We start from the raw sequence: 20,757 nt of genomic DNA on the forward strand, positions 1-20,757 counted from the left end.
TCAGAGAATGGCAGATTCAGGCTCAAGGCTCTGCTGCTATCTCCACTCTTCCTAGAGGAAGCCTGATCTCCTGGGATCTTGGGAGACCTATAGGGGCTGGCAGGAGAGTCCTGGGAGGAGAAATACCTGGGTACCACTCTTCCCAGACTCTTCCTTAAGGAGCCTGGCTCATACCATCTGCTAGCAAACCCCAATCTTTCTCTTCTTGATCACATCCTGATCCCCACATTCAGGTCACTGGTACCCTTGTATTATCTTTCTCCTCAATAAAATTTGCTTTTGGCAGGGGAGTTGGAGGGTGGGTAGAACAGGTGGGGGAGGGGCATGACACAGGCAGTGAGGACTCATTAATGTTGACATGCAGATAGCTGATAGCTGTGTAGGTTTAGTGCAGTTTATTCAGGGAAATCTGCATTTGGGGTGGCAGAAAGAACCTGAAATTAGGGATTGAAATCATAGTCTGCACACGGTACCTCTTTGCCTGGGCTATCCCTGTGAGGGATCTCAAGAATCCTCTCCTCCTATGGCTTTGTTTCCCCAGAAACCTCTCTTCTGTGCCCTGCAGTTGAGACTTCACCTTTCAGTGTGACCCACATTCCTTAGGTCCGTTATGTGCCAGGCTTTATGCAAAGTGCTTTCGCACACTACCCTGCTGTCCATGAACTGTCCATTCTGCAACCGATCATTTCAGTGGGTTCCGGCACATCTCTAGGACAAAGCCATCAGGGTTTGGTATGCATCAGTGACTTCAATTTGAGCTTTACAGTAAAATACTGCCAAAGCTTCCACCATGGACACATCTTTGCCATGTACCAGGTAGTGGTGGCAAGTCCTTCTCTAGTACCCCAAACTCTATATAGGGTGGCTCCGTCAGTAACTCCAGATCATACAGGAATGTGGGTTTTTCAGTTTCCTCCTTTGGGAATGGTAATGGTCACACCCTGGGAGCCCAGTGCCAACTGGAGTCTTATAAAAACAAACAACTAAATGCATCCTGATGGCTCTCATGCCCTATCCACCAAACAAAGCCACTGCCCTGGCCTCCTCTCCAGATTTCCATGAATTGTTGACCCTCTTCTTATTGAATCCAGCTGAGCCCCTGCTGGATTTGGGATCCCACACTCCTTGGGGAAGCTTCATATTAAAGAGGCCTGTGGTGGGCACAGAAGCTGGTGTACTTTTACAGCCTAGGTGGATCTGGAGCAGGGTACAGCTGCAAGCTACTGCAGACCCTTTGGGCATACTGTCATACTGCTCACAGCACTAGCTATGGCATTGCCAGGACAGGAATTAAAAGCTCATCCTACACTGAGCAAGCATCAGAGCTCATGCATGTGAGGGATGAAATGATTAGTTTAGACCTAATAAATATGAAAATTGGGATCTCTGTTTATATTCTGTCATCTGTGCCCTTTTTATGTGAAAGAAATTCTTCATTCAGTGAAAAGCTCAAATCCTTGGGTCTTTGGATGGTAGCTTGGAAAAGAGGACCATCCATGGAAGACCCTTTAATTAACCTGTGTACATGCAGGGAAGGGCTTGAACAAAAAGAAGGTAGCACCTTGCTTCTGAGATAAGACACCTTCTGAAAGAATGCAGAGGGTGAAGATAATTAACTTCAGCTCCATAAAAGAGATCAAGTGTCCCCCAATTTCCACTTGTTAAGAACATGTCTTAGATTCATGTCTTGGTTGTGTGACCAAGGTCTTTATTTTTTAATTAAAAAGTTGTTTTTCTGATTCATGTGCTCCTTGTAGACACTGTAAAATATTGAAAACTACAAGAAAGAAGGAAAAAGAGGACTCATTCATAATCTCACTATGCTGAAGTACTGCTGGTAACATTTTCATGTACTTGACCCAGTATCCTGCTTTGCAATTCAGAATGAGTCTAGTGGGGGAGGCACCTGGGCAGGGATGGGGGACTTTCTGTCACCTCTCTCTGGTGACAGAGGATGGGCTCTGGGGCATGGGCAGGAATCCTATTATCTTGGTGCTCTGAGATGGCAGGCAGACATGCAACTGGGGACAAGGGACATGCTCACACTTGCTCCACACATGCTTATTTCCTGTTATATACATTATGTACATTAGGACACTCTTATCCCTTAGGGCATTTTCAAATATCTTCTGCTGATACTTAGATGAGAGAAAGCAGGAGGAGCAGCTGGATTTAGAAGTAGAAGACCTTGGTACAAGTTCTGACCCAGACACTAGCCAGGTAGGTCATCTGATTTCCATCACCTCAGTTTCATCATCTGTGAAATGGGAGTAAGAGCACTCCTCACCAGTTCTGATAAGGGTTGAGTTGAGACCATAGGAATGCAAAAGTGCTTTGGGTATGGAGAAGAAACATCATTTTAATACTGAGGGTTTACTACTGCCCTTTCTACGAGGTGAGTGTCTGATTATGGGCAGCAGAGGAGGGAAGGAGGAAGAGATGAACTGTGCTGGAAAACCACTGGCAGGAAATCTCAGCAGCAACCTGGTGTCTACTGGAGCATTTAGCTGGTCCACATGGACCAGAGATGTGCACACACAGCTCGTTCCTGTGGGTGCCTTGGTAGTGAGAGGTTTCCTGGCAGAGCCTTGGAAGGGGAAATGGGAGAGTGGAAGAAAAATTTCTCTTCTCAGGAAAAGGCGACTGAGTTTCTTTGACAGGACCCTGCCTGGCCAAGTCTCAGCCGAGTCTGAGAGGAGCCGGCGTCATGCAGCATGGGGGGCGGCACAGTGGTGGTCAGTCTCACCTGTGGCAAATGTGGTGGAGGTGATGCTGCTCCGAGAAGTGTCCTGGGCCGCCTGCAGGACCACAGTGTAGTCTGTGCTCTCGGACAGGCCCTCCAGTCGGATCCACGTGTCCTCTGCATCCACAATCAGCTCCTGCAGGAGGAGCCAGAGGAGGGCGGTGCAGGGAGTGACAGGCTCTCAACCTAGCGGGGCGGGGAGGGGGAGTCCTGATCCCATGGCCAGCTAGGTCAGCATCACAGTGGCCGTTTTCATCCTCTCCATCCCACAGTACGGAGAAACCCGAGCCAATAAGCAGAGAGGACGGCTCCTGTCTTACAGATGCACGTTGGGATGATAAACATGGGCATCTGAATTACTGAGTCCGGTGGTTTTCAGACTGAGAGCTGAGGAAGCAGAGTTCCAGGCCTCCCTACTCTGTATCCAACAGACTAGGTCTGCTTGACTCTATTCTGCATATTCAGCTTCTGAGGATGATCTCATTTTAAGGAAGGATTCCACTGCTAACAAAACTTTGACAACTAGTGCTCTGGATAGACTGTTTCAACTGATCACATAAAAAGAGAAATTTGTCAGCTCTTCTCTGTAGGTTGCATAGATGTAGCCTGTATAATGCTTATCAAGAGGCATAAAGACTGCTGAATTTGGTATCCAGCTCACATTTACTTGGTTCTGTTAGTGAAAAATTGTTCCCATACCATGTACTTGTATGGGCTTGGAAGTTTACAGTGTGCTTTGCATGATTGTATTGGCTCTCTAAGGCTCAGGGATGTTTAGTGTTTTGCCTCAACTTGTATAGACAGTTAAGAGTGGTGCCAGGACCAGCACCCAAATCCCAGGCTCTTTCCTCAACAGCATGCTATGTACCTGCAATGGGATACCTAGTTTATTTGCATGGATTGCAGCAGTCTTTCCCGTTTACAGGAAAACTCACCTTGCGGCTTCCATCAGTGGATTTGTAGGTCAAGACATAGTTCTCGATCTCTGCTCTGGGAGGCTGCCAGGAGATCAGGGCACCTTGTCTGGTGACCTCACTGGCTGTCAGGTTTGCAGGAGGGTCCAAGACTACAAAGAGGAGAAAACACCAGAAATGCGGGCCCCCTCCTCTGTGCCCTGTTTGAAGTCAGGCATCTTATCTCTTTGCCTACTTACATGGTCAGTCCATATGCTGACCCCACTTCTAGCTTGGACAGAGCAGAAAGGGTGCTTCTGTGTCAGAAGATCATTTTTCAGTGTCAGGATCATTCTGGAAGCTGTCCCCCCTTTCCCTCACCTAGGCCTCTGGGTCTAGGTGGGACATCTTCCAATGTCTGAAATTTGGCCTTGCCGAACCTGCATGTCTCTGAGTTCACTCTTGAACCTGTAGCATTCCCTCATCTATTCCTTTGTCCACTGTTCTCCTAGCCAAGGCCACACCTAACAACTCTTTCCATGATATCAAGCCCTTTAATATCCATCAGATTTTTCTGGGCCAGATGCATTTCCACTACTGGCCTCTCTTGGCCTGGTTCTACTGCTGTCAGTAAGACTCTGGATGAAAGCAGAAAACAGACATATGTCTGCTGGTCAAGAGCCACAGCTCACTGTCCCTGGCATTGGGGCCAGGTCATAGTCAACTAAAATAAGAACAGTTCATAGCTGCATTGTCCAAAGCCTGTAGCATATAATCCAGTCTTACTACATGGAAACTGATTTTTTGGGTCTATCAAAGCCTCCCGGGACACCGGAGATGTAGCTGACCATGTACTCACGGGTAGAGAAGTTGGTGCTGACGGAGCCACTGGTGAGAGGCCCATTGGTGGCATACATAGAGACAGTATAGTGGGTGCTAGGAAGCAGGTCAACAAGCTGGAATTCCTCACTGTCCCCATCAACCAGGATGGTCTCTCCAGTGACTGAAGTCAGATGAACATGGATAAGGATTGAATAAGGCTATTTGATGTAAGGAAGACCTATCAAATTTCATAGATTCAATTTCATAAAGATTCAATATTAGCGAACTTTGGGAAAAATCATTTAGAGGTTATTCAGCTTTGCGTTTTATACCATACAAGGATCCCCTCTCATCTCGTTTTGCATCCTGAGAAAAATATTCCTTATTGGGAGGCCAGATTGTCTTTTCTATAACTTCTACTCAGGCCTCTGGATTTATAAAGAATAGTCCAAGTCCTTTGTCTACATGACCCCTTTTTCTGCATCACCTTTCCTAATCAAGTCCTCTCTCCCGCAGACTGAAAAATTCAGCACTCAAACCCCATTACAGGCACATCACAGTTCTAAAACTCACAATCATGGCTACCTTTCTCTAGGCAAGTAACAGTTTATCGGGGGTCCTGCTGAAATGGAAAACTCAGAAGAGAACTGAGAATAATAATTGAGGTGTACTGACCAATGAAACAGGGTCAATCTCTGCCTGTTTGCGCCAATCAAATTAATCCACAGGTTTTGAGACAGTCATGTGCTGTGACTGTCACATGCTGGGATTATTACTAATCAGGAGCCTTGTTTACAACCCCCTCCCCAACCTTGTCTAGTGTTTTTTTTTTTTGCTTCCATGGGCAGAGCTTTGCATTTACTTTTACTGCAATTTGCCTTGTTGACTGAGTTTTGAGCCACTGTTTCAGTTTATTAAAATATATTTGGATTTGTGTTCTATCAATCACGGTTTTGTTTTACAAACAAATTTGGCACGCGTGTCTTTTCTGTATTCGTTCCAGCTGTTGACAAAACTGTCCATTAGATCAGGGCCAACCGTTCTATTGTGCCTTTAGGATATGCCTGAGTCATTTGACATTCAAGAAAGTCTACTAGGCACTTCCTCAAACCAGAAAGGGCCTGAGGTTTCAAGCTTCTCACAGTCTAAAGGCATAGAAATGCATGCAAATAAGTCAAAATTCAAACAAACTCTTTGAAAGATCACACATAATGACACCATCTTCTTAATATCTTCCTCTCAGGATATCTGAACACCCTGCCATCGCTCAGCACTTCACATATTAAACTATGGCATTCTCATGCTCTCTCATCTTCACAAATGCAAACAAGCTATGCTTTTTCTTGGAACTTCCTTTCTTCTCCTATTCTCTTTCTTTAATTTCATCTCAGATCGTCTCTCTATTTTTCCCTCGACACTCTCGCCTTAAGTCGCAGAAGCCCATCAGATGCGGCCCAGGGTGTTTTGTGCTTGCTTATCATGATGCTGCTTACACTGAGTTGTAACTATTAACTTGTCTGCCTCAGCAGACATGAGTTCTGATGACAAGAACTCATGTTTTGCTTCTGAATCCTGATAGCGGTACAGAGTGTATGGCACATGGGAGGGCATCAAAAGTACTGGCTGAATGAATGGAAGTTAATTGTTTTGATGGAGCCGTGCCCTTTGTACCCCATGAACGCATGAGTCTCACTGCCTTAGGGGGGTAATGGAAGCTTTGACAGAGGAGATAGTGTTGAAACTAAGACTTGAAGGATGGGTTATTCAGGCAGACAAGCAGGGGGAGAGTTGCATGTGCAAATGCAATGTGGTTTGAGAAGGCATGATGAGAGTTAAGAAATGCAGCACCATGACAGGCCAGGAAGGGTGGCAGGAGCTGCAATGACTTGTGTGTACAAACAGAGGGGTCAGGATGTATCCACAGTAATCATACTCATTATTTGAGGAGGGCCATTCAATCAGCAACAGCTCTATATAATTCCAGATATGCCCAGGATGTATCTTTCCATCTAAGTCATAAGTGAATTTTTCTAATATCTTGCTGAAATACAAATGTGCCAATAGATTTGCCAATAAAAAACAAGGCATAAAGTGGTTTTGGTAAAACTTATTCTTGGTGAACCTGTGCTGGTATGTAAAAATCACTAAATCCTTTTTTGGTTTTTATGTTCTCAAGCACTGATAACCAATTTACTTCACAGCTTATAGAATTGGCTTTCTCTATTATTTTTGAAAATGAAGACATCTGCTTGATTTCTGTGTCCTGGTATCTTGGTTCTCTGGATTCCTGACTAAAACCCACAACAATTCTGTGATCACGTGTGTAATTTAGGCAAGGAAATAATTTTCCTAGGCCTAGGCACTTGCACCACTCAACACTGCTTTGCTTTGAGCTTCTCTTTTCAATTTCAAATGGCATAAGGTGAGCCAGCATGGGGAGGAAGGCATTGAAACTCAAGATCTTTCCATGTTGGCTCCACCTTTAGGTTGGATATGGGGAGAGAAGACTAAAGCAACAGACTAAAGAGTTCAGTAGTTCTGCATTCTTTGCCACCCTTTATCATGTTTTATCTGCTCCAACCACGGTCCTTTAGTGTTTTGGTTGGTCTGTAAATATCTAAAAATGTCTACTTTCTTGCCTGTAGCGTTTGGGAAAAGTCTTAGCTCAATTCTGAGTTTTGTCTTCCAAGTGCTATTTCTCTGTTTTTATATTTGCCCTTGGTTACATGAGCTTCTTGTCCCTTACAGATGCACTTGCTCAGTTCCCATAGACGATACCGTTTGCAGAATTTGGGGACATCTTAAGGGCTATACAGTGAAATTAAAGCAGGAAAACTTCTAATTTTTCCTGAGATTTATAAAATGTTGTTATATTTTTAACTGGTTTCAGCCCCAGTCCCAGCCATTCCCACCTGCCTGATGCACAAGCCCCCACAGAAACCCACCTGCAAAGTGTGTGAGAACAAGGACGTAGCTCTCCACCTCCCCCGCCGGTGCTTTCCACTGCAGCAGAGCTCCTGTCGGGGTGACGCTGGTGGCAGTCAGACCCACAGGGCTGTCCATGGCTGAAACAGAGTAGGAGAGTGTCTGGCAAAGGTCAGAGGAACTGCAGGTTGGAAGTACAGCAAACTGTCTCCTGCTATAGTTCACCTGTGATGCTTGTCGGCTGCTTTGCCATACAAAATGACGGGGGGGAGACCTCTCTGCCTTCTCGCCTTCCGATTCCACAGCCCTTTCCTCTTCTCCCCTTCCTCCTTCCTCCCAAGTGCCCAGTTCTACCTTGATTGCCCCTAGATCTTCTTTCTAATTCATTCATTAGCTTCTTATGTGCAGAGTCCTGTCAGGTGCATGAGGGATTCCAAGGTGTAGCTGTTGTGTTGTAGACATTTAAACTTGGATGAAGAAACTAAAAATGTTATATTTCTTTAATTAATGAGATAATATGCTTCCCAGGCTATTTGCACTTTCCTAAGTATAAGGGGCATGCTTTGTGGAGCAATCTCTGTTAGTGAACTTCAGGAAGTGTGGTGGGGACTCCATGAAGTCAAGGAGCACCCCAGCCCCTAGAACTGAGAAGGTACTTAATAAATCCTGTGGAATGACTGAATGGGACCTAGTGCCTGTAAGGTTATATCTGACTGCTAAATTCTTCTTTACTATACACAAGGCTCATTCTGTACTGAGTACTGGGTATCCTTGTTGCAGCACAGAGTCAAGGGGATTCTTCTAGACTTAAAGCCAAGTGTGCCTATTGGGGGAATGGAGTTTCTCATCTTAGATCCATGTTTCTGTTCTCACTTTCCTATGCTCAAGGCCTTTGTTTACTTACTGTGCCTCCCTTCCATAAAGTTGGGATTTATTTTAGAAACAGATGTTATTACAATTGTTTAGGTATCAGCTCAACCTGAGTGTCATGCAATTTACTTTTGGAGACCAAGATGTGCTGTTGACTTGGCCCTGTTCTCTAATTGAAGGATTTTGTTGCCTGCCTATGTCCCTCATTTCAAAGCAACAACCATGAAATATTTTTGCAGTTTTAACATCTGAATCTTTTCCATAATTTGTGCCTTCAATGGGTTCTTCAAAATACAACCTTATGAGAAGAGGCAAAGAGGAAAAGAAGAAAAGCCTCCTCAGACTACAGTTAGCTTATTCTCTGTGAGATTAAGCATGAGACCCTGAAAGACTATTCCTTTCCTATTCATTTCCAAAAGTTGTAAAATCATCAACTTCATGGTAAAACAATAACAAACAATAACAAAATAAGGCATTTCTGTGAGCAATCTGGTTATTAGGAGCTGCCAAAATAGCTCTGCCTGAATTTGAAGGAGGACAGTTTGGGTTGGTGCACTACTGAATATCTGCTTTAGAAATATTTATTGCTTAAGACCAAGAATCCAAGGAATGAGGTTTTTGACCTCAGTTGCTGTTCTTCTCTTTTATCTTGGAGGCAGGAGGCTCTTGAAATCCTTTTTATTGTCCTGAAAAAGCCTAATTTATTTATGAATTGCTAAGACTGTCAGGAAGGTTCAAGGGGAGCCTCTTTGGGCATCATTTTGGGTCAATATTTCTTGATTCTTTAATGGCCACAGATAATTTGATAGAAAGGGTAAGACTGATGCCAAAACATAACTGACTTATCTGTAGTCATAGACCTGGAAGGAGTCTAGGGAAGATTAGAACATCCTACATAGTCTCCCAGAAGAATAATTTTTTGAGTTTCTGAAGGAATGTTTCTTTGGCCATTACCTTACAGATGTTCCTGGGCTTGTAGGAGCCTATACAAAACCACTGAGGAATTGCCAGTTCCCTCATTCAGGAAATACCATTCTCTAAGGAAATTAAGTAACCTCAGGAAATCCAGTTGTTCTGCAAATGAGGCAAACTGAATGTTTCTCACTGTGCTATGAGAACCGTCACCTAACTGGGAGGCTGCATCTGGGAGTTGGGGACAGAAAACATTGACTGTCCCCTCTGCTGACTTCTAGAGCAAATCTTTCCTACTTCTGTACAGTGGGCTGACAGAAGGGCAGAGAAGGAGGGGCAGTGGGGCTGTCCTCAGGCCTATGCAAGGGGCTCATTTTCCAAAGGAAGACCACCACCTTCCTCCTTTCTGGAGCATAGTGCAGCAGTAAATGAAGGAAGTGCTTGGTGGTTTCTGACCCTATAGGATGAGGAGTTTCATGACCCCAGGGGGTGTTACTGGAATAATACTTTCCTTCTCTGGGGTGAAACGTCCTTGTCTGAGTCTTGTAAAAAGCTGTATTTGGGATGATTCAGTTGTCTCTTCTGGAATTCATCTCCATCATGTATTTTTAAAAGGCAACCTTTCATATTGGAAAGTCTGTGACAAAATTTCTAACCTGAGCTAGTAAGACTCTTAAGAGTGTTACTTTCTGAACTCCTAGCATTAGAGAGGAATACCAGGGACAGAGAGAAATCACAGACTTCTTTGTTAGACTCGAGGAGTGGAGACTCCGAGCCCAGGGCCAGCGTCCTCTGTGTCAGCTTGAACAATTCACTTCTCGCCTCTTGTGCCTGTTGCGGTCCTCAGCCAGGGTCCCGATGGGGCCACGACTGGCCCATGCCTACCTGTGTGAATGAGGGTGCAGATGCGCTCACTCTCCTCCCGTCCCCGCACGCTGTTGAGGCTGATTTCATATTCAGTAGCTGGGTACAGCTTGGTGATGGTGAATTCCGTCACAGTGTTGGGCACCACTGAGCTGTCCAGCCGTCCCACTAAAGAGGAACGGAAGCCACAGGTAAAGGTCAGCAGATCCCACATCAACGCGGCTCCCGGTACAGTCTGCATGGGAGCTCTGGCAGCACTTGGATCAGGAGGCATGGATGGGTGCAAGGATTGGCACTCAGCGGGGCGGGCAGGGAAATGGTTCATGGACTGGGGATGTTGGGGCTGGAAGAGGTCTTGCATGCCGGTCTCACCCCCTCATTTTTTAGGCTCCTTGGAGCAATGAAAAAGGAACTACTTATAAGGTGGTTTTCTAGTGAGCTAGTCTTCTTAAGGCAGTGTGGACAGCATGGCTGCAAAGGGCAGTCTGTAAAGCCTGGAGACAAGCAGGCTGCAAAACTACCCCTCTGGAAGTGACTGTTCCCTCCTTTTGCTGACAACGCTACATGTACCAACAAGAACTGGTGGGAGGTAGGGAGATCTGGGCCAACTTCCTCTGACTCATAACTTGGCCGGAGTGGCAGAAACAGGACCACCACAACTGTGGTCCCCTCTGGCGCTCCATCTGGCACAGCTGGTTGTAGGCATCCCCCAGGGTTCTAGTCACAGACTAACCTCTTGCAGGGAAGTACACAGGAACCTGGCTCCTGGCAGATTCTCTTAGAGTTCTTTGTTTCTCCCTACACTGCCTAGATAGTGGTGATCAGCTACCATGGTTCACTGCTGGTGAAGGGCCTGCTTTCTGGGCGGATGTTCCCAGGCCTTCTGTGAGAGGAGTTGGTGAGCGTAGGGTCTCTTGGCTGCTCCTCACCCACCCTCTCTCCTTCTGATGGGGCATGCCAGAGAGAAGAGGACAGATCCAGGCGGGGATGGGGTCCTCTGGGATATGCTAGTTCTCTCAGCTCCAAATGTCATTCATTTTTGAGAAATCAAATAATTCTATTACCTTGTGTTGGCCGATATGAAACTCGGTAGTAATCAAAAGATGCAGCAGGAGGGCTCCAGGAGACCACAACTGAGTCCTTGGTCACATTGCTAATAGTGATGTCTTTGGGAGGATCGATTCCTACAAGGACCCAGTGGTTGTGGGAAAAAGAAGGCACAAAGTGAAAAAGAAATTCCTATCCTTGGTTTTATGTGGATCAAGAGCTCATGGTGCCCCAGACAAGACCTTGTTTTGTACTAGGCCATCCTTAAAACCACAGTAAGGCTGAAGTCGCACCTGCAGCCTCAGCGGTATGGTCAAAGTCATGTTCATGAAGAATATTCAACAACGTAAAGTTGAGTGGCCAAGGTCTGCTTGTATAGCAACTGTTACATATCTGAAGGCCAATGGGAGACTTTCCTTTACATTTGTTTTATTTTGAACTGGGAGTAACATGGTCATTTTTTCAGGGCAACTTCTCTGAACAAATGAACTCTGTCTCTGTCTATTGTTTTTTAGCAGCCACCTTTGCTTCCATTTGGAAAAACTGCCTCCTGACTATAGAAGGACTTGAAAGCATGAGTCCAAAAAACCCACTTTCCCAAACTGTATTTCATTCATACTGTACATGTTATTTTTTTAACTACTAGAGGATCACAGGGTTGAAACCAGCTGAGTGGTTAGACAACTTGTTTAGTTTGTGAGTTCTTGTCAGTAGGTCCAAACACACATGTCCTCACCTACATGCACACTCACATTTGGGATTGTATTTGGGAGTAATGCAATGAGCATGATTCAATTGATCTCAGAGTGCCCATGTTTTCCAGAAGCATGTAAATCAACCCTGTTCTCTGAGTACTCGGTCCTCATGTGGCTGCATGCTAGTCCCGTATGATTCTGAGGAAGCATCATTTGTGTCAGTGACCTTTAAGGGCAGTCAGGAGGTGGCCCTCCAGAACAGGAACAGATGTCTCCTCACTGTAGAAGGCTTTCCTCTTAGAGACTAGCTTTCTCCAGGGCTTTCTCCTAGGCTGGTGGCGGAAGGACCCAGGACCAGTGCCTTCAAGCCCTGGTCTCCTCAGGACATTGAGTCTGCCTTCCCTTTTTAATGGAAGTTTCCTGTCTTAGGCACTTTGTGTAGCCTTGGAAGAAGTGGCTGTTTCAGAACAGCTCACAGACCCCTCTAGCCAAAGGAGGCAGTCCCCTACTCCTTGGGCATTTCTCTTTGCAAACTTCATTGCCTTATCAAAGGTTCCTGTGGGAACCCCCTTTACTACCTGCTGTCAAGTCCCCCAGCCTCACCTGTGGTGATGGAGCCCACGATGGGCTCAGATGTCACTGTGCCATGGACTGCCACCAGGTTCACGATATATTCAGTGGCTGGCTGCAGGCCCATCAGGACAACATGCCTCTTGGTGGCATCCAGAGAGACCTCCATCATCTCTTCCTCTTCATCCCGGGGGCTGTAGTTCACGATAAGTCTGTCTGCTGGGGGGGATGGGTCACTCCAGGTGATGTTCACACTGGAGGAGGTCACGTGAGAAAAGTGCAAATGGGAGATGGAGCGGAAGCCTGCAAAGCAGAGGAGATGGGTGGTTCTGAAACACTGATGAGGCAGAGGGGCCCTGGGCTAGAAAAGCCACCCAACTGAGGGGATCTGCTTTCCTTGCAAATCGGGGTGAGAGCTTCCACTTCCTCCCTCTCCAGTCCTGTCCACTCTCCTTTCTCTGAGCCATTTACTGAAAACTGAATGCCCTTAGCAGGGTGAAACCAGCATTACTTCTATGCATTATTTATAATACCAGCTCAGGATTCTAAAACTCTATACTGGAAGGAATTTCACCTGACCCATGGATCCTCTGAGCACCCACGGATTTAGTCCAGGTGGGGAGAGCTGGGCAGAACCAACCACTGTGTCTAAGCTCTAGGAAATCAGACACAAACTTTCAGGCCTGTCGGTGGCCTCGCTCATCTCTCCCCTTTACTTCCAGCTGTTCCCTCTTGACGTATTTATTAGTTCCTCCTCTCTCTTTTCTTTCTCAACCCACATCTCTCCTTTCTCTAAAGGCAATGGGGCACTGGGAGAGTGGGCTGCCTGGAGGAGTTTCTCACACTAAGATCGCTGGTCCTTGAACCTGCAGGGCTTTCTGCTGCCCTGGTACCTGTGAAGGCATCCACAGTGGACTCGAAGCTCTGTTGCCGACCCCTCTCAGCGGTGATTGAAATGATGTACTCTGCCCCGGGCTCTAGATCTGTCAGTGTGTGCGAGGTCCTGTCCTTGGGCACAGTGACTTCTGAGGCAACGCCAGAGGACGGGGTAAAGGTAATTCGGTAGTGGTCGATGGGGCCACTGGCCTTGGTCCAGATGAGGGAGATGGAGGTCTCTGAGGAGGCTGTCACCATGAGGTCTCGGGGACTGTCAAGTTCTGTGGATTGACATAAGTGGCCTGTTTTATACAAGTTCCACAGGAGGGCCAGTATTCATTGGCACTGGACCACCCTGTGCATTTCTGAGCTGTGAGCAGGCCTGTTGACCATGAGGATTAGCTTGTTGTTGCTGACACTTCTCTCACATTGTGTTCAGCACCATCCCTTTGAAAGATGCCAGGAGCTTGGCACATAGAAAGGCATACACAGTAGGTGGAATATATCCACCTCTGGGACAAAGTGGGCTGCTGATTCTCAAGCTCTCTGTATTCATTTCCTCCCAGCTCTTCTCAACCAGCCAGGGCAAAACAGGAGCTACCATCAAGTAGGGCTATGCCATTCCTGGCAATACTAGACACCCCTGTTCCTAAGGCCATTTGGACTGACCTGACCATGGTGTGCCAGCAACAGGAGCTGAGGACTCCTGGGGACCCACGTCCATGTGGTTTTCAAGAGACGTTGTCTGTGTTAGACTGAGCCTCGGGACAGTGGGCTGGTTCAAAATCCTCAGCCCAGCCCTGGCTGCTAGTACCTAAGGCACCAGAGCGACTCTGAAATTTACCCAGGATTTGGAAGCAAAACTGCTGCTCCACAGTAGCAAGGGTTCCACTGCCCTTAGGTTTAATAGGTTGTTTCCAGGTCTAGACCTTCACCCCTGTGGGCTTTCTGAGGGCTTCAGCCATGCACGGTGAGGGACACCACATTCTGCCTGCTGTGGGGTGGTCCAGAAGGAAATATGACCTGCTCTGCTATCAACCTACTTGGGATTTTCCACCTCTGCTCTGCACAGCTGTGGGCAGCCCTTCAGACTATGGGGGCCCACACACAGATCTGTGGGGTAGAGGGCGGGACTCCATCCGACATATCAGGTGCCAGAGGTTAGGCACAGGGCATCCGAGAACTGCAGATAGATGTTATCCTTAGACCGACAACGGTCACCCAGGGACCTGTGCCCTAGGAGCCACTGCCTTCTGACCAGTCCTTGCCAGGACAAATCTCCATGGCTCTTGGGGCTTACAGAGCATCCTGGCCTTTGACCACACCAAGCTTCCTACTCACCAGTCCTGGCATTCATAGTAGCTGGGATGCTTTGTTGTAAGTTCATGACAGCACATATTCCAACTCCATACTCAGTGCCAGGCACCAGATCTGCCAGGAGATGCAGAAACAAGCATTATTCTGTGTGTGTGTCAGGTGGGGAGGCTGAAAGGAGGGAAGCAAATGACCTGAGACTCCTGTTTAGAGCTGGTGTGTAATCCTTTCTGCATCTCCTCCTGATTGTACCTGTTGGGAAATTCCAATCCCACCACTGAGAAAGTCCATCCTGGATGAACAGGTCAGGGCAGAGCTCCCTTCATGCTGCTGGTCTCCTGGGGGAGGCAGCGAGTCAGTGAGCTTCAGCAGCGTGCACTCCTGTGGAAGGTCTCCCAGCCGTACTTAGAGCCTTGGGTTGGCTGCAACTGTGGAGGGGATTTCTCCCTTCATTTGTGAATTGGGGGAGTGTGTATTGTATGTTGTGTTTGGGGACCAGGCTGCACCAGTTAAATAGGAACTGAGGCCACATGGGGACTCCTGGGTCCCTTTTAGGGATCAACAGTAGGTGGACTTTCTCTCTGAGCACCGGGCAGTCAGGCCTTTAATGTACGGTGTGCAGAAGCCCTGGTGCTGTGGGCTCCCTCCAAGGTCTGTGATTGAAGCAATGGATTCAATTTTAGGATGACTTCTGGGAGTCCTGGGGAAGATGGAGAAAGTGCCAAAAAGTGTCAACTAAAGGGTGTGAGCCGCTCTGGGGAAATCCTTTGGGGGTTCAATATGGCGGATAACTGGGGGCCTCCCAGAACATCTGGAATCAGCTGCAGTGCCTACTGTCCTCTCCCACATTCATTGTCAGACTGATCTGTTTGCTGGCAGGTCCATTTCCCATGGCTTCTGTAACAAATGACCACAATCTGTGGTCTGAGATGGGTCGGCAGGGCTGTGTTCCTCCTGGAGGCTCTCGGGGAGGAGCCTTCCTTGCATCCCCCAGCTTCTGAAGGCTGTCTGGGGGGCCTCCCTTGCCCTTCTCTCTTGGTGTCTTGTCTGTGTCTGCTCTTCTTACACAGACACCAGTCACACTGGATTTATGGCCCACCCTAATCCATTACAGCCTCCTCTCAACTTGATTTCATCTGTGAAGACCCCATTTCCAAATAAGGTCACATCCACAGGTTCTAGGTATACATGAATTTTGGAGGGAACATTATTTAAGCCAGCACACCATCTTTTTATGGAAGAAATGAAGGCAAAAGTAAGTCTGTGTAACTCAGGCTTCTGGCCTCAGGGTTCGGGTTTTTAGGGGGACTGGAGTGTCCCACCCTTCCACCATTTCATCCCCTCCCAGCATCCCTGTACTCCCCCAGGATTCCTGAAACAACAGGAATGATTTTGATAGGAAATGCATTGAGCAGCCTTTCCTTTACAAATAGCTTGGTTTAATGAAGGGGAATGCTGCCTTGCAGCCAGAGGGTTCTGCACCCTTCCCTCAGATCCCTATGCATTCTTGAGTAGAACCTACCAGAACCTACCAGCCCTTACTGACCAGGATCCCTTGAAGGAGTGCACTGGAATCAGCCCTCTTTCTTTTCATAAACCAGTTCCTAACCCACAGTTCTTTCTTCCTATAAAGCATCAGTACCAGTGGAGGAAAACTTTGAAATTGGACAGATATAGAGGTCTGCCATGCTTATGTTCCCATTCAGGCCCTGCCACTTCTTGCCTGAGCAACTCGGTTTATCATCTTTGAGTTTCTGTCCTGGTAGAATGGGAAGGACAACAGTATCTATCTCAGGGTCATTGTGAGGAGTAGGCGAACCCACATATGTGAAGTGCAGTGCCTGGCCCCTCGCGATAGTAGCCAATATTATGATTAGCTTGCTCCGAGAACCATTCCAGGATTTTGAGTCCTTTTCAGTGTTCTTCCATGCAGGCACACGGTGGTGCTCAGCACACCTGTTGTCACTTTGCTGTGGTTTAGCCTGCAGGCTCTGATGAACCAGTGACCCAGGGTGTCCAGGTGACAGTGAGCAACTGGGTGGGCTGAGGATCTGTCACTAGACTGAGTGGGTGATTACAACACCCCTGATATGTTTGAAGCACATATTTATCTCTGTCCGTATGTTCAGTGAGCCCCAGGTACATCCCTGGCTGGAGAAATTAGATTACCTTTGGGACATAAACTACTTTTCTCAGGCAACTGATTGAGACCTTCAATTGCCTGTAATGAAGTAGAGATTCTCTGACATAGATGAAGGGTGACAGATCGAGGGAGTAAGACAGAAATTATACGTTGCCCGATGGATCTAACATACAACGTTTTCATTTGAGTTTCTTATTTTTGAAACTTAAATGAAATAGTCAATAATTTACAATGGAATTGTCTTTTCCGAGAAAACTGCGGAACAGAATTTAAAGTACTCTCTTCACAGGCTTTCTGTCTAGGGAATGGGAATGTGGGACTCGCTTATAGGTTCCTGCCTGCTGTTTTCCTTTGATTTTCAGCAGCTTTCTTCCTGTGCTCCAAGTGAATTGTTGCTCTTTGCCAACAGGTAAAATACAGTTCTGCTGGAGAAGAAAACGTGTATCCGAGGCATATGCAGTGCACTAACACACCAGCACTCAGAACTCCTAGGGGTTTCTCACTTTTTAAAGATTCCATTGTTCTCCATCAATGCTCCCTTTATCTTTCTGTCCAACTCCTGCAAGTGGTAGCATATAAATGGCTCTGTTCCCTTTCTTAACAATATCTCAGAAAACTCATCCCATAGGACACTGCCGCTCTCCATCCCTTACAGAACTTCCTTTGTTTAGCTTGGAGGTTGATGGTTTTTCTCAGCTCTTTCACTGCACGCCCATTCTTCCTGAGCTCCCCGAGCACACAGTCCATTCACTCATCAGGGCCTCTTTTGTGCCGGCCACAGGGCTGTGTCCTGGGGACACCAGGGTGAGCTGAGTGGACATCACCCTTGCCTTTAATGAGATACAATCGGACTGAAGAAGGAAATTAATTAGTTATTGAGCACCCATACTATGCCAAGCACTGAGCTGCATGCAACAGGTAATCTATAAGAATAATGAAGATTAAAGGGAGGGGAGAAAGGAAGGAGAACAATTGAAGGAGAGTTTTTGAGTGGCTACGGTCAGGAGTACTAGTCTGCACTATAGCGTCTGAGGGATTTGTGCGTGTCATCTCATGTAAGGTCCCTGCAGCTCTGCCGGGATGGCACTGCTGATGAGCAAACAGAGGCTCAGAGAAATCCATTCCTTGACCAAGGTCACAAAGCTGATATATGATAAACCTGGAACCCAGGTCGCTCATTTTTCCTAACACATGTAGCATGGTGTCTATCCCTGAGTGTTGTAGGCTGGTAGAGGGGAGTGGGGTTTGCAAATCGGGGTTTGAGAGTGATGTGGTACTTTGCCATGGGGTGCTACCAAAGAAACCCATTTCAGAGGTGGGGTGAGAGCAGCATGAGCTGGAGTGGCCTCAGGAGGCTTCCAGGGAAGGGACTTGAGTTGAGCCTTGAAGGCCAGACAAAAATTAAGGGAGGTGGAGGGAAGGAAGTATGGACTTCTCTGGTGGGCAGGCTGGGGCATGGTGAGCCTGAAGGGTTACTTAGGGGTGCAGAGCAAGAGGACTACTCACCCGCACTTCTAGGAAGGTGGAATCACTCCCTTCCCCCTGGTTAGGAAACCTATTCTTCATGCTTTCTGCTGCCAGCAGGGAAGTGGTGGGGAGAAAGTAGCATGGCAGGGGCGGTGGTGGTGTTAGAAGTGTTGGGGAGACTTCTAAGAGAGGATATCTGAACAGGAGTTTGGAGGATCAGGGGACGTTTGCTTGTGGAAAAGACACTGCAGGCAGGAGGAATAACAAAGGCAGATCTGGTGAAATAACTCATGGAAACCAGGGACCTAATGTAAGGAATGAAGGATGAGGAATTTGGGTACTAGAGGTTTCATGGATGGGAAGATATTTGGAGATAGACGACCTTCTAAGAACCCCTGAAATCACACCAAATAGGCAACAATCTACTTTTTATTATAATGGAGGTCTAAGCCCCCAGGCTGTCATCCTTTCCTTCTTGGGTAATGGCTCATGCTTCTCCAGGGCTCCCTGCATGAGTGGGGTTTTTGAACACATCTCCCTGCTTCTCGAGAGGATAATGCTTAAGCATCAAGAGAAGCACCCAATTCCATGGTGACTTTAAGAGAGGGACCAGTCCCACACACTTGTATTTAAAAAGAAAACGACAACACCAAGGAACACTATCAGGTGCAACTTTCTTGTTGCCAGTGACCTTAGACTCACGGCTCATCACCTGCTGTCCTACAGGGGCGTCCCATGTCCAGGCCTTTTCTGTAAACAGACACTCCCAGCTGAAGAAGCCAAAGCAGGAGCTGAAAAACTCCCACCTGGCTTTCCTCCTGGTTCCCTTGGCCCAGCCCTTTAACACAAACAAGGGGACAGATGCCGTTCCATGCCAGCTGTGGGAGGAGGAGGGCAGTGGTCTCTGCCTTTTCTCTCCTCTCCTACTTTGGTTTCTGCAGCCCACTCCCCGCTCTCCCACCGAGATCAGAGAGTGCCTTCCCAGAGTGACCGCTTGGGGTCACTGTGACTTCACCAAAGGAGGTGAGGCCCGGCTGGCCCCTGCCCCAGGCCCAGGGCCCGACTCCTCCTTCTCAGAAAAGCCTGCAGGGCACGGAGGGCCTGGCACTCAGCCTGGTGTTTGTGCCCGGCATGTCAGGGAGTGCAGACAGGGTGAAGTGAACATCAAATGCCTTGACCAGGGCTGATTTGCCAGCTGGACTCCTCTGAGAGTCTCGGATTTCTTCATGGAAAATCCTCTTGCGGACAAGCTAATTGGCCGTTCCCCTCGAGGAGCCCACCTTCTCACCATGAGACCCCCTCTGAGCCCTGAGGAGAAAATGTGGGCTTTGGTAGAGGCCTCCGCTCCTTGTCCCCAGGGACCATGGGCCTTGAAGGCGGCAACTTGCCCGGCCTGACTGGGTCATGCTAGCAGACATCTGTGTTGTGCGTGTGAGCATAAATGAACGTGTGTGTGTGAGGTTGTGTGCGTGGCTGGCTGTGGGTCTTTGTTTTCTTGCAATCCTGTGTTGTCCTGTGGTGTCGGGAGGAACCCTCAAGCCCTTGGGTTTTCTAAGGCCTGTTGACCATTTTTCTGATTAGCAGTTTGACTAGAGATGGAGGCAGCCTCGATGCAGAGGGAGGAAGCCGGTGGGAAGTGCCATCAGGAGGAGGAGGCAGGCGCCCTGTGAAGTGGCGGACAGAGGTGAACCGGCCCTGGAGGGCTAGGCTCACATGGCCAATGGGCCAGCCGCCTTTACCTATGCCCCCGCCACAGGGTTCCTCAAACTTGGGCTCCTGTTCATGAGGGGGGACCAGGCAAGAGAGTGTGGGCAGCTGAGAACAAACTTTTTTACCCTCTTGGCAAAACACTGCAGCCACAGGCCTTTCCCAAGACAGGTTCAGAGGAGTCACTTCAGACAGAGAGCAGGGTTGGTAATTTGCACTGGTCCCAGGCAGGGTTTTCTGACCAAATTCCATTCAAGGAATGAGGCTGCCCTCTATGCCTTCTCTCTCTCTGTCACTCCCCTCCTTCCCTCCCTCCACCAGGAGTTTTCTGTGTGGTTTGCTGTTTTCCACGACTGCCCAGGAAGCAGTGTGGTGAGTGCTGCCACTTGTAATGCACAGGCGCCTCGGTGAGCCTGTGAAGAAGGTCACACTCTGGGACCCCTTTGGGCCTCCAGGTATGGTACAAAAGCCAAACAGATGTCACCGGGACTGAGAGGCCGAGCCTAAAACAAAATTATTATTATTAAGGACACAGAAGCCACCAGAGCAGAGGAAAAAAGAAATCATTGCAGACACTGAATCTGCTGTTCAGAAAGAAATTCCTCCTCCAGAGGGAATTTGCTGGGCATTGCTAGAGAGAACAGTGGAAAAGGAATGTGTGGCATTTTGTGCCCCAGCCTGGCCTCTGTGTTGCAAAGGTGAGGAATGTGAAGGGGCCAGGCTGCACTGGGGTGGTGGCGGGGAGCCCCCTGTGTGACTCAAGGGCCTGGGAGTCAGGAAGGCCTGCATTCCACAGCACAGGGGCCAGTGGTGGCTGCGGGGACAAGGGCTTCTGCAGGGAGGAGCAAATACAGATGCCATAGAACCTCAAGAGTTTACAGTCAGGTGTGGGAATAAAGGGGGCTGTGA

At 47.9% G+C, this 20,757-nt stretch overlaps 1 protein-coding gene across 5 annotated transcripts in view; it reads right to left on the reverse strand.

Annotated features, from left to right (window-relative positions):
• TNR (tenascin R) overlaps positions 1–20,757 on the reverse strand; it is a 395,087-nt gene that overhangs the window by 24,672 nt on the left and 349,658 nt on the right. For all 5 annotated transcript variants that reach the window (XM_036918087.2, XM_036918086.2, XM_036918089.2 and 2 more), the window contains 9 exons: positions 14,559–14,648; positions 13,235–13,498; positions 12,375–12,644; positions 11,094–11,213; positions 10,051–10,197; positions 7,404–7,523; positions 4,496–4,639; positions 3,679–3,809; positions 2,747–2,879 (listed from right to left, as the gene is read on the reverse strand). In XM_036918087.2, the coding sequence (XP_036773982.2) occupies positions 2,747–2,879; positions 3,679–3,809; positions 4,496–4,639; positions 7,404–7,523; positions 10,051–10,197; positions 11,094–11,213; positions 12,375–12,644; positions 13,235–13,498; positions 14,559–14,648 (1,419 nt within the window). The remainder of the gene's footprint in view (positions 1–2,746; positions 2,880–3,678; positions 3,810–4,495; positions 4,640–7,403; positions 7,524–10,050; positions 10,198–11,093; positions 11,214–12,374; positions 12,645–13,234; positions 13,499–14,558; positions 14,649–20,757) is intronic.

Source organism: Manis pentadactyla, chromosome 9 (genome assembly GCF_030020395.1).
Source record: "Manis pentadactyla isolate mManPen7 chromosome 9, mManPen7.hap1, whole genome shotgun sequence".
NCBI lineage: Eukaryota > Metazoa > Chordata > Mammalia > Pholidota > Manidae > Manis > Manis pentadactyla.